The following is a 12,732-nucleotide window of genomic DNA, read 5'->3' on the forward strand; positions in this document are numbered from 1 at the left end:
TTTTGAGCTTTGGAGATGTAACAGACTAATAATAAAGTGTTACTCAAACATGTGTGAATGAAACAAAATGCAACTCCACGTCTGTTTTTGAGGAGGGTACAACATTATAACACGGCTAAATGCTTACGAGGGTCAATTTCGTGTAATATAACTCCATGCACAAACAGGACGTGAACCCCACAGACCGGAAAAGTTACGTAGTTCATCTTTAACTAGAACACAGCCAGACTTTAGTCACTCTATAAAACAGCTGGCATAGGTCTCATGCTCATTTTTTTCAGTCTGGCTCCCTGTGGGGACAGCTGTACTACACAAATCCTCACTTTCAGTCACAAGTGCATAGTTTAAATTCACTAACTGTTTATATGGGAGACAGGGTTGTAATATTTTGTTGTGTTGTTTTTGTTTGCTGTGGTTCCTTGGCGACTGGATTCAATTTCCTCTTGTGCTAAAAAGTCCCAGGGCAGAGTGTAATAAGTCATCGCTGTGTTTCTGCCTCTGCGTTTTCTAACTCAAAACATGACCACAGGCATATTTTATATTTAACATGTGTTCACTTATGTTCTCTGCTAACGAGCTGACAAGTCCTCATCAAAACAACAGAACAACGATAAACAAGTGGTAGCCCTGTTCTGAACACAATAAGATGACCCTAATAAACATCTAGACTCTGCTAATCCACTGTGAATGTGAGGGAGTCCAAGGAAACAGAAAGCTAAAAAAATCATACTTTGGAACATTCTCCATACAGATAATAGTCACGTTTGTGGAAAAAGGTGGATCAGTTATCACTCAATAATTTTAGTCTATTTTTTTGCAATGAAGTTACATAATGTAGCTTTAAAAAAAATAAAAAAGATTTGCTGGTGTTTGGTCCCTTAAAGACTAGCTCTGTTGGGTGTTTGATCCCCTAAATACTTGATCTGAGTGTTTGGTCCCTTAAAGACATGCTCTGTTGAGTGTTTGGTCCCTTAAAGACTTGCTCTGCTGGGTGTTTGGTCCCTTAAAGACTAGCTCTGTTGGATGTTTAGTCCCTTAAAGGCTTGCTCTGAGTGTTTGGTCCCTTAAAGACTTGTTCTGTTGGATGTTTTGTCCCTTAAAACTTTGCTCTGTTGGGTGTTTGGTCCCTGGAAGACTTGCTCTGCTGGGTGTTTGGTCCCTTAAAGACTAGCTCTGTTGGATGTTTAGTCCCTTAAAGGCTTGCTCTGAGTGTTTGGTCCCTTAAAGACCTGTTCTGTTGGATGTTTTGTCCCTTAAAAACTTGCTTTGTTGGGTGTTTGGTCCCTTAAAGTCTTGCCCTGTCGGGTGTTTGGTCCCTTAAAGACTAGCTCTGTTGGATGTTTAGTCCCTTAAAGGCTTGCTCTGATTGTTTGGTCCCTTAAAGACTAACTCTGTTGGGTGTTCGGTTTCTTACCTTCACAGACCCTGGTGTCGGGGTTGAGGGCGTAGCCTCGTGGACACTCGCACTGGAAGCTCCCAAACGTGTTGATGCACCGACCGCCCTGGCACAGCCCGGGCAGCTCCTGGCACTCGTTGATGTCCTCCAGGATCACGGTGATGGGGTTTGGCCTGAAGCCCTCTCCTCCCGGGCACAACGTCTTGTATTCAGCTGTAACACAAATGATGATTATGTATATGTTATGTATCAGCCTGTAGAGACTAAACCGATTCTTGATCCTGACTAGAACCAGAACGTATGAGCAAGTAAGTCCTGTGCTCAGGTGTCTGCACTGGCTCCTGTGGCTCAGAGACTAAACCAGAACTAAACATGGAACATGGAAAACCTGGATTAAATCAGGACTAAACCCGCACTAAACATGGGCAATCAGCGTTTCAGTTGTATGCACCTCAAAGCTGGAAGAGTCTTCCCGTTCTTCCTGTCATATTGAACAGAAAGTCGATATAGTCATTATTGTGACAGGCCTGTACTCGACCAGTCAAAAGTTTGGACACACATATTCATTTCTGTTTTTTCTTTATTTCCATGTTTATTTACACTGTAGATTCCCACTGAAGCATCAAATGAATGACACATGTGGAAGGTAGTGAACAACCCTGATTTGAACCTTGCTTTGCACCCTGACAAAACACAGCTATTGAAAGCATAATTTCTGATATAATTGAATCTCTTTGCTCTTAAACCATGTGTTAAGTACTGTGTATTATAGACACTGAGATAAACTTGCTACACATACTTATTTTAAAATGTCTTCATTGGAACCAGCTCCTCCAGTTACAAGCTGCATTTATCCATACACCTATGACAAAAGGCTCTTGGAATCAGTCTATTCAGAGACTGCGAGTGATCTTTCTGTGACATATTCTGCTTCCTGTAAACAGTTAAAGGTATGTCCATTTAGGACCTTGTACGGACAGTATGTAAAATTAGTTTAAGTCCATGCAGGTCCAGGCTTCTATAGATAGTACCTTTCTCAGGGTAAAAGTACTGGGAAGGCTCCTTTTTATTGTAACACATAAGCCTGCTGTATGTACCTACACTCATCTGCTCAGATAAAAACTTATTTGAACTCTTTAACTGATCTGCAGTCTTTTCCTTCACAATTAGAGCGATATACTTAAAACTATTTCAAGAGACTTCATCGAGAAGCTCATTGAGAGAAGGAACAAGGGTTTGCAGCTGACAAAGTAAAGGTGGTGGAGATTTGAGGATTTGAATATAAAATACATAACATTGAGTTGAGTTATGTCATTTTTTTCCCTTTACTGCATAACTCCATTTATCTTGCTTTATATATTTGATGTCTTCCATGTGTGTATAGAATGTAGAAAGTAGTAAATATAAAGAAAACATACATTAAACGAGGAGGAGGGTGTGTTCAAACTTTTGACTGGTCGTGTTTGTGTATAACTGCATTCACTCCAAATATTCTATAAATTGTTTGGTGAATTGTTTGACTCAGATATTAAAATAAGACATTTTAACGACAACAACATTTCCGAGTAACAAACAAAGCACGAAATAGCTAAAATGAACTTAATTATTATTTGTAATGCCTACCAGACTACGAGACTTCGAGACGGCTAGCTGTCTGAAGTTCTCATGTTTTGCTAATTAAACATTGCTAACTGTTGACTAATACTTGTTTTTCTGTTATGGTCAGCTGTCAGCCAGATTGCAGACATTTAAAAGCAACCATTTTCATTTTTTTTTTAGAAGAAGTACCAACATGAAAGAAAAAAGGCTTGGTTCATGTCATAGTGAGAGAGCATCCTGACCAGAAGGAGATGAGTCAGACCTGCAGTGTCCTGTTCATCTGGGGACAATTACGGAACAATCTGCACAAAACTTCTTGGTTTTTTTTACCAATACCAGAAGAGCCACATTCATCGTAGGAAGAGAACAGCCTTTGTGTCTTGGTTTGCAGTGTTATATTATGCTAACGCTAGCTCTTTGCAGCGTTGTGCCATCTAAAAGCACTGCAAAAGTGATAGGTATACTGTTTAAACCTGACTTGGAGAGACATGCATTTGTCTGTAACGTCCTGCTCACTGGCCTCTCCAAACGAGCCTTAAGACAGAACAGTACAACCAGAACACTGCTGCTCGGGTCCTGACTAGAACCAGGAAGTGCTTCACACATGTGTCCTCTGCTCAGATCTAGAACCAGGAAGTACTTCACACATGTGTCCTCTGCTCAGATCTAGAACCAGGAAGTACTTCACACGTGTCCTGTGGCTCAGGTCTCTGGCTCCTGAGAATAGACTGGAACAAGTCTCTCCATGGACCAGCACCAAACTACATCTCCGACATCTTAGAGCCACATGAACCATCTCACACTCTGAGGACTAAACATGGACTAAATCAGGACTAAATCAGGACTAAAACAGGACCACAGCAGGATTAAGCCAGGACTAAATCAGGACTAAACCGGGACTAAACCAGGACTAAACGGGGGCTAAACCAGGACTACACCAGGACTACACCAAGACTACACTAGGACTAAACCGGGGCTACACCAGGACTAAACCTGGACTAAACGGGCCTAAACCAGGACTAAAACAGGTCTAAACATGGACTAAACCAGGACTAAACCAGGACTAAACAAGGACTAAACCAGAATTAAACATGAGGAATCAGTGTTTGAGTTTTGTGCAGGTAAAACCTGGAACATTCTTCCTGAAGATGTGAGTCAGGCCTTGACTTTGAAAATGTTTAAATCCAGACTCAAATGGTTCTGTTTATCTGCATGTGCCTGACAGTGAGTCACAGACTGATAATCACAGACAGCATGATCTTTACTATGATGTAAATACTTCACTACAGGAAACTTCTGTGTTTATAAAAGTAAGTATTTATGTCTTGAAGCTAACGCTTATGCTAACCGAAAATAAAATGAATTAGTGATGTTAAAATAGAGCTTCAATCAGAATGATTTTTGCACAGGAAAACAATGGACTTGTCATTAGATGTTTTTTTCATAAAGTTGTTTTGTTCTATTTTGAGATTCAAATTAGGTTAGCATTAGCATTAGCTTTGAAACACAAACACCTATTTTTATTTATTCGTCTGTGATCATCCATTTGTAACTTGCTGTCACTGTCTGATGTTTAAATATTGATTCATTTTAGTAAGACTCTGCATAACATATGAGTATTCAGAATTTTAAAGTTGTTTTCAAGCTTTCTTACGCTTATTTCAATAAAAAAAAAAAAACAGATAAAAGGTACAACGTGCGTTGTACGGTGAACCAAGGTCCTTACGCCTGTGACCTGTGATCTTTAAAGCTGCACAAAGTAACTTTTCTGGTGGAGCCACCAGCTCGTCTCCCTGGAGATGTTATTGCTTTGGCTGGAATGTTCTATCTCCATGGAAACAAGCAGGAGACGCAACCAGCTAGGCCAAACAGCAGTTCAGATCTGTGGAGAGGTGACTCCACTCACAGCAAGAATTCATCTTTTTCTATGTCTCTTTTGGATAGAATAACACCTGTAAATAGATCCAAGTTTAATGCAATACTTTGGAACATTCCGGTGAACTGCTGCCTGAAAAGTTACATAGTGTACCTTTAGTGAATGAAACAGAAAAGTTGAGTGGTCTCACTTGAGTTGACGGAGGGACAGGATTCACACGGGTTTCCCCAGCCTCGTCCGTGCGAGCAGCAGCACGACGCCTTGGACACGCCCACTCCGATCTCATTGGAGCAGGCGAAGTTGTCAGAACCATCGCCACGGGAACGGATTTCAAGGAAACAACTACCCGACCTCGTATCTGTGAGACAGGTCAATGAAGATGGATGTAAAAACAGGATTTTGTATTTGAATCAGTTTTTTAAATAGTGCTACTCGATTACAAACACCACTATTCTCTACTATGCTCAACTACGAACCTAGCTAGCTAGCACGCTGTGTCTTAAAGCTAACAATTACTTTGATTAAAATCAACAAACATAAAATTAACAACTGTAACCTTATTAAAATTAATATTAGTTAAAATAAAGACTACACAATTATGTTTATATGTAGAATACTTCAGTTTATTATGCCTCAAAATTAGCATCATTAGCGTTGAGACACAAACACCCGGTGAAGTTTTCATATTATGTGTGCAGCTGCCCGCCCACTATATTATTATTTATTTATATCATATTTATTCATTTTAGCGAGATTCGGCAAAAAACTCATAGAGATGAAATGGGACAGGAAGTAGTGACGTTAACAGGAAGTAATGACGCTAACAGTGAGGTTGTCAGGCGCTATTGTGCACAGAGCCAACAGTGGAAATTGTGATTGATCGATTTAGAATAAAACTAATTGGAACAATAACAATAATAAAAACGAAGGCGACGTTAAAAAAGGAGAATGCTGATACTCACCCACACAGCCGACCCGGGTGGGGTTAAGCTCAAAGTCAGGGGGGCAGTTACAGTGGTAGCTTCCAGGGATGTTCACACACACTCCATTTATACAGATGGTCGGGTCTGCACACTCATTTATATCTGGAAATAAAACAAATACAAATATAATGGATTATTTTTGAGACGCGGTTTGGGTTTGATGGATCTGTAAACTTCAGCTATTTTCAATTTAAGAGTTTTTTTAAATTTTTTTTATTTGGTTCCCAGCACCTTAAAAATACTCAAGCAGTACTTCTGTAAACTAAGCTTTGGCTCACAACAAAACCATTTTTTTAGGTATTTAATGACCCAAAGGAAGTGAAGTGTAGGCCAGGCCTCTTACTTCTAAATGAAGAAAATAAGTGTATCCATGGGTTTCGGTTGCCATGGCGACTAACAATTCAGAACAAAACATTTCATCTTTCGAATGGTCAACAGTACTCAAAATGGCGTCTGTAAACAGGAGGCTGGAATCTATGTTTAGTAAGTTTTCTCTCACCCTCCCACCCTCTCTCTATCTCTCCCCCTTTCTCTCTCTCCCTCCCTCAACCGCTCTTTCTCACACTCTCTCTCTTTCAGTCTCTCCCTCTTTCTTTCCCTATCTCTCTCCCTCTCTCCCTTCCCTCCCTCCCTCCCTCTCTTCTTTACTTACCTGTACAGTTGCCTCCACTCCTCTACCTCTCTTCTTCCCTCTCTTCTTTACCTGTGCAGTTTCCTCCTCTCCCTCCCTCCCTTCTTCCCTCTTTCTTCTTTACCTGTGCAGTTTCCTCCCCTTCCTCCCTCCCTTCTTCCCTCTTTCTTCTTTACCTGTGCAGTTTCCTCCGCTCCTCTCCCTCCCTCTCTTCTTCCCTCTCTTCTTTACCTGTGCAGTTTTCTCCTCTCCCTCCCTCTCTTCTTCCCTCTCTTCTTTACCTGTGCAGTTTTCTCCTCTCCTCTCCCTCCCTCCCTCCCTCCCTCCCTCGCTTCTTTACCTGTGCAGTTTCCTCCTCTCCCTCCCTCCTTCCCTCTCTTCTTTACCTGTGCAGTTTCCTCCTCTCCCTCCCTCCCTCCCTCCCTCCCTCCCTCGCTTCTTTACCTGTGCAGTTTCCTCCTCTCCCTCCCTCCCTCCTTCCCTCTCTTCTTTACCTGTGCAGTTTCCTCCTCTCCCTCCCTCCCTCCCTCCCTCCTTCCCTCTCTTCTTTACCTGTGCAGTTTCCTCCTCTCCCTCCCTCCCTCCTTCCCTCGCTTCTTTACCTGTGCAGTTTCCTCCTCTCCCTCCCTCCTTCCCTCGCTTCCTTACCTGTGCAGTTTCCTCCTCTCCCTCCCTCCCTCCTTCCCTCGCTTCTTTACCTGTGCAGTTTCCTCCTCTCCCTCCCTCCCTCCTTCCCTCGCTTCTTTACCTGTGCAGTTTCCTCCGCTCCGGTCGAGCTCGTAGCCGATGTTACATTCACATCTGAACAGTCCTGGGATGTTCCTACAGCGGCCGTTTACGCAGATATCAGCGAAGGTGCACTCATCGATATCTGAAAAAGAGAAAAAATACAAAATAAGTCCAGGAAAAGAAAGACAGGAGCGACAGAGAGAGAGGGAGAGAAGGAGAGAGGGAGGAGAGGGGAGGCCAGCCGTCATGGGACCACTGTGGAAACTTGGCATCGGGACGCTCACCTTTAAAACTATGACAAGTCTGGGGAAAAACACTCAGACGAAACAATGAGGGCACATGAGGTTATGGAGTCGAAGTGAACGCAATTATTTTAAAATAAGATTATTCAAGTAAAAAGTTCCAAAATTATGAAAAATTGACCGTAGTGAGCTTTAAGTCATGTTCTAATGCTGTTACCTCCTCAAAAACAGACCTGGAGTTGTGTTTTGTTTCATTCACACATGTTTGAGTAACACTTTATTATTAGTCTGTAACATCTCCAAAGCTCAAAACACTCTGTTCCACCTTGTGATGTCATGAAGTGGTAGTTTTCCAGTTAACAGCTTCTTTTAACTTTAGTTGAGTAGAGATAAGTGGCAGTTCCAGAGCTGAAATCATCCAAATGATTCAAGAAATGAAGGTGTGTGGAGTTTAAAAACACAGTGGAGCACTTCTTGTATTATCACATGATGACATCACAAGGTGGAACAGAGTGTTTGTGTGTTATTTGTGTGTTAAACATGTGTGAATGAAGCAAAACTCCAGGTCTGTTTGTGACAAGGAAACAAATCCAAACATTTAGTTAAATAGGAGTATTGTTTTTTCAAAAAGTACCAGTAATATTAGGTAATACTTGTTGAAAGTGCAAGTGAGGTGAATTTTTATGGTCATTAAGCCCCGCCTCCTTTCACCACAGCACAGGCCTCATCGTACGAGGTTATTTTAAGACTCTGGCGGACTCGTTTCATTCACTCCGAGCCAAACTCTTATCACTGACGTTGTTAATGTGTGAAAATGGTCAGATGTGTTTAATCTCAAACGCCCAAGATTCAACGTTATCTTCTGTTTTGACATATCTCGGGCGTAATCCTAATCTCCGCCGTCAGGGATTAGGAGATGTGTGACCTGAAGGTTACGTATGCCAGTTAAATAATTTATCTAACTCTAAAATGTGTTATTTTCAGTACAATAAATGTCATAAGAAAAACAGATGCTTTTGTAAAACTATGTCAGTGTTTCTCAATCAGGGGGACTGGGACCAGACAGAAGGTTTAACACTGAACTTCACTGAGTCACAACTGCTGCTTTTTGACTCTCTCTCCCTCTGCCCTTTCTCTCCCTCCCTCTCTCTATCGCTTTTGCTTCCATCCATCTCTCTCTCCCTATCTCTATTTTTCACACTTTCTTGTTGTCTCTCGCTCTATCTATCTATCTATCTATCTATCTATCTATCTCCCTCCCTCCATCTCTCCAAACCTCTCTCTATCTCGTCGCCCATATCCCTCCCTCCATCTCTCTATTTCTCATACTCTCTCTTTTTTGCTCTCCCTTTCCCTCTCTTTCTCCCTCCCACCCTCTCTCTATCTCCACATTCTCTCGCTTGCTCTCCCCCGCTCTTTTTCTCTTTCTCCCTGTATCTCTCCCTCTCCCTTTCTTTCTCACACTCTCTCTTTCTCCCTCTATCTCTCTCTCTGTACCTTTCTCTATCTCCCCCATCTCCCTCCCTTCTTCTCATTTTATCGTACTCTTTCTTTCTCTTTTTTTCTCCCTACTACCCTCTCTCTTTTCCCCTCTCTCACTTTGTCTCTGTCTCTCTTTCTCCCTGTATCTCTCCTTCCCCCTCTGTCTTTCTCGCACTCTCTCCCCCGCCCACCCGCTTTCTCTTTCTCTCTCTCTCTCCTCTATCATTAAAACAGATAGATACAGGCACTGCACTCACAGATTAAACTACATTTATTCTTCAGTTCTTTACCTTCACAGACCTTCCCCTCATCAGTGGCACTCTCTCTCCCTCCCTCCCCCTCTCTTTTCTTATAATCAAACTACATTTATTCTTCAGTTCTTTACCTTCACAGACCTTCCCCTCATCAGTGGCACTCTCTCTCCCTCCCTCCCCCTCTCTTTTCTTATAATCAAACTACATTTATTCTTCAGTTCTTTACCTTCACAGACCTTCCTCTCCTCAGTGGCACTCTCTCTCCCTCCCTCCCTCCCTCCCTCCCTCCCTCCCTCCCCCTCTCTTTTCTCTCTTTTCTTATGGTTAAACTACATTTATTCCTCAGTTCTTTACCTTCACAGGCCTTCCCCTCATCAGTGGCACTCTCCCTCCCTCCCCCTCTCTTTTCTTAAAATCAAACTACATTTATTCTCCAGTTCTTTACCTTCACAGACCTTCCCCTCATCAGTGGCTCTCTCTCTCCCTCCCTCCCCCTCTCTTTTCTCTCTTTTCTTATAATCAAACTACATTTATCCTTCAGTTCTTTACCTTCACAGGCCTTCCCGTCCTCAGTGGCTCTCTCCCTCCCTCCCTCCTTCCCTCCCTCCCTCCCCCTCTCTTTTCTTATGATTAAACTACATTTATTCCTCAGTTCTTTACCTTCACAGGCCTTCCTCTCCTCAGTGGCACTCTCTCTCCCTCCCTCTCTCCCTCCCTCCCCCTCTCTTTTCTCTCTTTTCTTATGATTAAACTACATTTATTCCTCAGTTCTTTACCTTCACAGGCCTTCCCGTCCTCTGTGGGTATAAAGCCCATGTCGCACTCGCACCTGAATCCTCCGGGCATGTTCAAACAGTGTCCGTTCTCACACAGATTGCTGTTCTCCGCACACTCGTCGCTGTCTGCTCGAGATAAACGACAAAACATCATAAAAACACACAAAAACACTGTGAATAAACGGTTAGACGCTGTACAGAAGTGAGTCTGAACCTGAGCAGAAGAAGCCGTCGCCGGAGAATCCCTCTTTACAGGCGCAGCGGTACGAGCCCATGGTGTTGATGCAGTCGGCGTTGTTGTTGCACATGTGAGTCCCGTTTGAGCATTCATCCAGATCTGAAACAACCAACACACAAAACAGACTTAGCGTTTTTACATTTAAATACTGGAAAATTCAAATTCAAAGCAGTGATTCTTTTTCGGTCAATGTGTTTTAGTTTTCTCCAAAAATATATGATTTAAAATGACCATAATGACGACATATCTTGACCTATACCTAAGTGAATAGAATGTTTTGATAAGCTGTATGTCTGTTATTCATTTCAATTCAATGTATTTTTGTAAAGCCCAAAGGCACAACAGCAGCAGTCGCCGACTGAAAAAGTTAAATGATTTAACCAACAGGAAGTGAGAAAATCAATAGTGAAACAGACACTGGTCAATAACAGACAGATTAACCCACATTCATAGAAAAAGAGCAAATGGAAAAAATGTCCCAGAGCGCCCCCTGTCCTCAGACCCTCCTCCTGCAGGAACCACTGTCCCAGAGCGCCCCCTGTCCTCAGACCCTCCTCCTGCAGGAACCACTGTCCCAGAGCGCCCCCTGTCCTTAGATCCCCCTTCTCAGCAAAGGAAAACTCCAAAAACCCAGTGGGAAAAAAAGAAACCTCGAGGAGAACTAGTGTAGGAGAGATCTGCTTCCATGGATTAAACCAGGACAAAACCAGGACAAAACCAGGACTAAACACAAAACTGAACCAAGACTGAACCAAGACTACACCGGGGCTAAACCAGGACTAAACCAGGATTGAACCAGGACTAAACCAGGTCTAAAACAGGTCTAAACCAGGTCTAAACCAGGTCTAAACCAGGACTAAACCAGGACTAAACCAGGACTAAACCAGGTCTTAACAAGGAGCTACTGTGTACTATTATCTTGTTGTTGCACATGTCTTCTAATTTCACTAGTGTTATATATACTCATGCCATAACCTTCCTAAGCCTGACTGACAGAGATGTGGCCTCCAGTCTGTGCCAACTCCCTCTGTGTCCAACCCCCCTGGACTCTCATTCCACCAGATTCACACATAAACAAGGTGGATGAAATGTCTTGCCAAAGGACACAACATCTGCTCTACCGTGACAGAGTAATTTCCTTTACAGATAAGTTTTACCTGAGCACTTGAGTCCGTTTCCGACCCATCCCGGGGCGCACTGGCACTTGAAGCTGCCCGCTGTGTTGGTACAAGTGGCGTGTCGGTCGCAGTTATGGGCTCCAATCTCACACTCGTTTACATCTGTGAAATAAACAAAATAAAAACAATTAGAGGAACAGCATATGTTAATACTGACTTAAAGAGGCCATATTACACTGTTTTCTGACCTGTTCTAATGTTATTTCCTCATCACAAACAGACCTGGAGTTGTGTTTTGTTTCTTTCACACATGTTTAACACACAAACCCTGCAGATTTAGACTGAGCTGAACTTTTCCACCTTGTGATGTCATCATGTGGTAATAGAGGAAGTGCTCCGCTGTGTTTTTAAACTCCACATACCTTCATTTCTAGAATTATTTGGATCATTTCAGCTCTGGAATTGCCAATCTCTATTGAACTAAAGGTAAATGTAGCTGTTAACTTGAAAACTACCACTTCATGACATCACAAGGTGTAACAGAGCGTTTTGAGCTTTGGAGATGTAACAGACTGATAATCTCTCTCCCTCTATCTCTCCTCTCTCTCACCCCTTTCCCCTTCCTCTCTTCTCCCTCGCTCCCTCTCTTTGTTCTCTCCCTCTCTCTCTTTTTTCTTCTCTCTAACTCTCTCCCTCACTCCTCCCCTCTCTCTTCTTCTCTCTCTTTTCTCACTCTCCCCATCTCTCTCTCCCCCTCCCCCTTTCTCTCCCTCTCTCCCTCCCCCTCCCACTTTCTCTTACTCTCTCCTTCTCTCCCTCTTTTCCTCCCCCTCCCTCTCTCTCTCCCTTTCTCTTTTTCTCTCTCCCTCCCTCGTTTCCCTCTCTCTCTTCCAAATATCTTTCTGTTTACGTTGCTGTTTCATATTTATAACGCAGGGCTAAGAAAAATAAATTATTAAACAGTATTAAACACTTTTCAGTTTAATTCACCTTTTTGCTCAAACACAGAAACACAAATTCTACTTTTGCTCTCTGACTCCTCCCATTGGTCAGCATCTGTCACATGATTGAGTGACAGGTAGAGTAACTAATCACAGTGAAGCATAAACTCTCAGAAGAAGCAGATACAACTTTAGTTTCCTGCTGGATTCTCTTATGAAGTTACATGAGTGACATACACAGAAATATTTGTTTTTTCCACATTTTTACGCTTTTGTGTTTTATTTTGACTCATCTGTTCTTTCAGATTTACTTCCTGCCTACCTGTGTTTCCTGCCCCGTCTTAATGTGTTACACCTGTGCCCATAGCCTTTATATCATAGACTGTATAAATAAATGGACATACCTAACATGCTAGCTGCCGAATTCCAAACAGGCTCCAATTCACTTTCTATTGAAAAACTGTGTC

General features: G+C 42.5%; 1 protein-coding gene across 1 annotated transcript in view; it reads right to left on the bottom strand.

Annotated features, from left to right (window-relative positions):
- The window catches only part of fbn1 (fibrillin 1), a 191,416-nt gene that overhangs the window by 46,953 nt on the left and 131,731 nt on the right, over positions 1 to 12,732 (bottom strand). Inside the window, exons 33-39 of the mRNA XM_033983222.2 lie at positions 11,364 to 11,486; positions 10,183 to 10,305; positions 9,969 to 10,094; positions 7,234 to 7,356; positions 5,834 to 5,956; positions 5,062 to 5,229; positions 1,415 to 1,609 (exon numbers count right to left, since the gene is read on the bottom strand). Coding sequence (XP_033839113.1) covers positions 1,415 to 1,609; positions 5,062 to 5,229; positions 5,834 to 5,956; positions 7,234 to 7,356; positions 9,969 to 10,094; positions 10,183 to 10,305; positions 11,364 to 11,486 — 981 coding nt within the window. The remainder of the gene's footprint in view (positions 1 to 1,414; positions 1,610 to 5,061; positions 5,230 to 5,833; positions 5,957 to 7,233; positions 7,357 to 9,968; positions 10,095 to 10,182; positions 10,306 to 11,363; positions 11,487 to 12,732) is intronic.

The sequence above is a fragment of the Periophthalmus magnuspinnatus genome, chromosome 3 (genome assembly GCF_009829125.3).
Source record: "Periophthalmus magnuspinnatus isolate fPerMag1 chromosome 3, fPerMag1.2.pri, whole genome shotgun sequence".
NCBI lineage: Eukaryota > Metazoa > Chordata > Actinopteri > Gobiiformes > Gobiidae > Periophthalmus > Periophthalmus magnuspinnatus.